At 49.7% G+C, this 2,197-nt stretch overlaps 1 protein-coding gene across 1 annotated transcript; it reads left to right on the top strand.

Moving 5' to 3' along the window:
• The first annotated feature begins 2 nt into the window (after positions 1-2).
• Positions 3-1,955, top strand: LOC104915458 (inositol 1,4,5-trisphosphate receptor-interacting protein-like 1). The gene has a single exon (XM_010726350.2). It carries the CDS (start codon positions 3-5, stop codon positions 1,056-1,058), a length of 1,056 nt encoding a protein of 351 aa, XP_010724652.2. The 3' UTR covers positions 1,059-1,955.
• The last annotated feature ends 242 nt before the right edge of the window (positions 1,956-2,197 follow it).

The raw sequence follows: 2,197 nt of genomic DNA on the forward strand, positions 1-2,197 counted from the left end.
AGATGTACTCGCTGATGTGTGGCGTCATGGATATATGCCAAATTATGATGTCAGATACTTTCTATCCAGTGCCAGAGTGTCTCATCGAGGTGGGCAGTACCTTCGAAGGCTGGTGTCCCGTTAGAAACGTACCTGTCTTTTGCCTGCTTGTGCCCCTGTTGGCCCCCCGTGGGCACACTTTCCACCTGGATCTGGGCAGCACAGAGAAGGTACCAGCAACGGACTCCTGTATCCGTGTAGAGCTGGAATGCACGTGCGGGAGGGAGCAGGAAATGAGCATGCTGTGCTTCCTCCACACCTCCGCAAAACAGCTGAAAAGGCAGTGCCCCAGCCTCCTCCACAGCCTCTGCACTAACTCCTACCTAGACGCGGAGAAGACTGCCCGCTGCTTCCGGGAGCTGATCAAAAATGCCTGGAAATGCATGCATGTCTCAGAGTTTACCATGGAGATAGACACGGTGAAGTCCAGGCGCTCCTGCAGGCTTCATGTGAGAGATCTCAACAAAAGAATCTTCTACGTTGAGTTTGTGTTTGGCGTGCAGCAAGATGATACGGACATCTTTCTGAGCAGCCATGAGATAGTGTTTCGTCATACCCCCAGCACGGCCTGGCCACAGAGCTGCGTTGTGGCAGAGAAAAAGTTCTTCCAGTATATAGCCAACCATGCCCAGGGGGGCAATTTCTACCTCAGATATCTGCAACTGTGTGCCTATCTCATGGCGGGCCTCAAGTTTACCATCTATGACCTGAAGACAGTGATCATGCACCTCCTGACTACCATCCCTTTGGAAAGGTGGCATGGGAAGGATTTCCTGCTGCGGATGGATGACATCTTGAACTACCTGCACTGCTGTGTGGAGGAGAAACGTCTGGACCACTTCATCATAGGAAATGACATGATGCCCGAGGAGATCATCTTGCTGCAAGAGTTCCGAGCGTCCCCACCGCTCAACATGTTCCAGCACCTGGAGGAGGAACCGGACAAATACGAGCAGGCGCAGCTGGATTTGGAGGAGCTGCATGAGCGGTTCACAACCATGCTGCTCTATGGGAGATGAGAGATGTGCTCTTGTCCCACAGATGAGCACGCGACAAAGGGCAACTGGAGATTCCTTAGATGGAGGGACGTCACCTTCCCTGGGACAACACAGTACTTCCTTTCATGCCAATCCCTAAAATCCCGTACAAGGAAAATTCACACTTTCCTTCTGTTTTCATCATGATGTATGCCCATTTTTCATGTGTTTAATAAAAAGATTGGGAACGCTTTCTGTCAACCTGAATCTCTTCCTAGCTCCTCCCCATTTTGCAGGGGTCAAGTAGCCCAAGAACATCGCCTTCACCTTCTCTGTGATGACTGGGCTGCACTTTCCACAGAAAGCCCATCTGGATGAGATGCCCTTGGCTTAATTCTGCATGGCTCTGATTTTGTCTGTCTCCCTCCTCTTTCTGCGCCATGTTGGCAGTGCAGCTGCAGAGCTGGGGTAGAAGTGCTCTGTGCACTGTTTCCATGGAGAAATCCCTCCCTGAGACAGGGCGATCTTTGCACAGCAGCAGTGATCTGAAGCATCACTACCTGAGTTCAGCATTTGCTTCTTACTCTGACCTTCACACAAATTTTAGCTAACCCCTGAACTACACCAGCTAATTCCCATTAGCCTAAGTTTGGTACACCTCTGATGGTTTCACTGGTGCCTGCCAAGCTACACTGGCCGGGAGTTTGCTTCTCTGACTGCCTTATGTTTCTCCATGTCTCAGAGGCACAAGTCTTTGTAGGCACATTCTAAATTCAGGTGTAGGTCAGGCACAGACCACACAGTATATTCCACCGAACACTAAGTGCAGAGTTATAAGGTATTTAACTTTCAGCCAGACGTAAGTTATCTTTATTAAATATGTGCTGTAGAAATGCTAGTGGTTTTCTAACAAACTGTAATGTTCATTCCCCAGACTCTACCCTCTTAAAAAAGAGCTCCAGAGACCCAGTCCTGACTCTCGCATTGCCTCTGCTTGCAGAGCTCTGGCCAAACAAATGCAGGGCAGCGGCCTAGGGAAAGTGCTTCCCTTCAGCAGGACAGGTCTTGCCCCATAATACTTTCCCAGATTACTGAAAAGGTTTCCCACTCTTCCTACTTTGTTGTGTGTGTCCAAAATTCTAAATGAACTTCCCCTGAGGAAATGCCTCCTTTCTGTGTCC

The sequence above is a fragment of the Meleagris gallopavo genome (genome assembly GCF_000146605.3).
Source record: "Meleagris gallopavo isolate NT-WF06-2002-E0010 breed Aviagen turkey brand Nicholas breeding stock chromosome 5 unlocalized genomic scaffold, Turkey_5.1 Chr5_random_deg7180001685531, whole genome shotgun sequence".
Taxonomy (NCBI): Eukaryota; Metazoa; Chordata; class Aves; order Galliformes; family Phasianidae; genus Meleagris; species Meleagris gallopavo.

Bases quoted from the DNA above. Each gene is read 5' to 3' on its own strand.
- LOC104915458 (XM_010726350.2), top strand. From the start codon at position 3: ATGTACTCGCTGATGTGTGGCGTCATGGATATATGCCAAATTATGATG.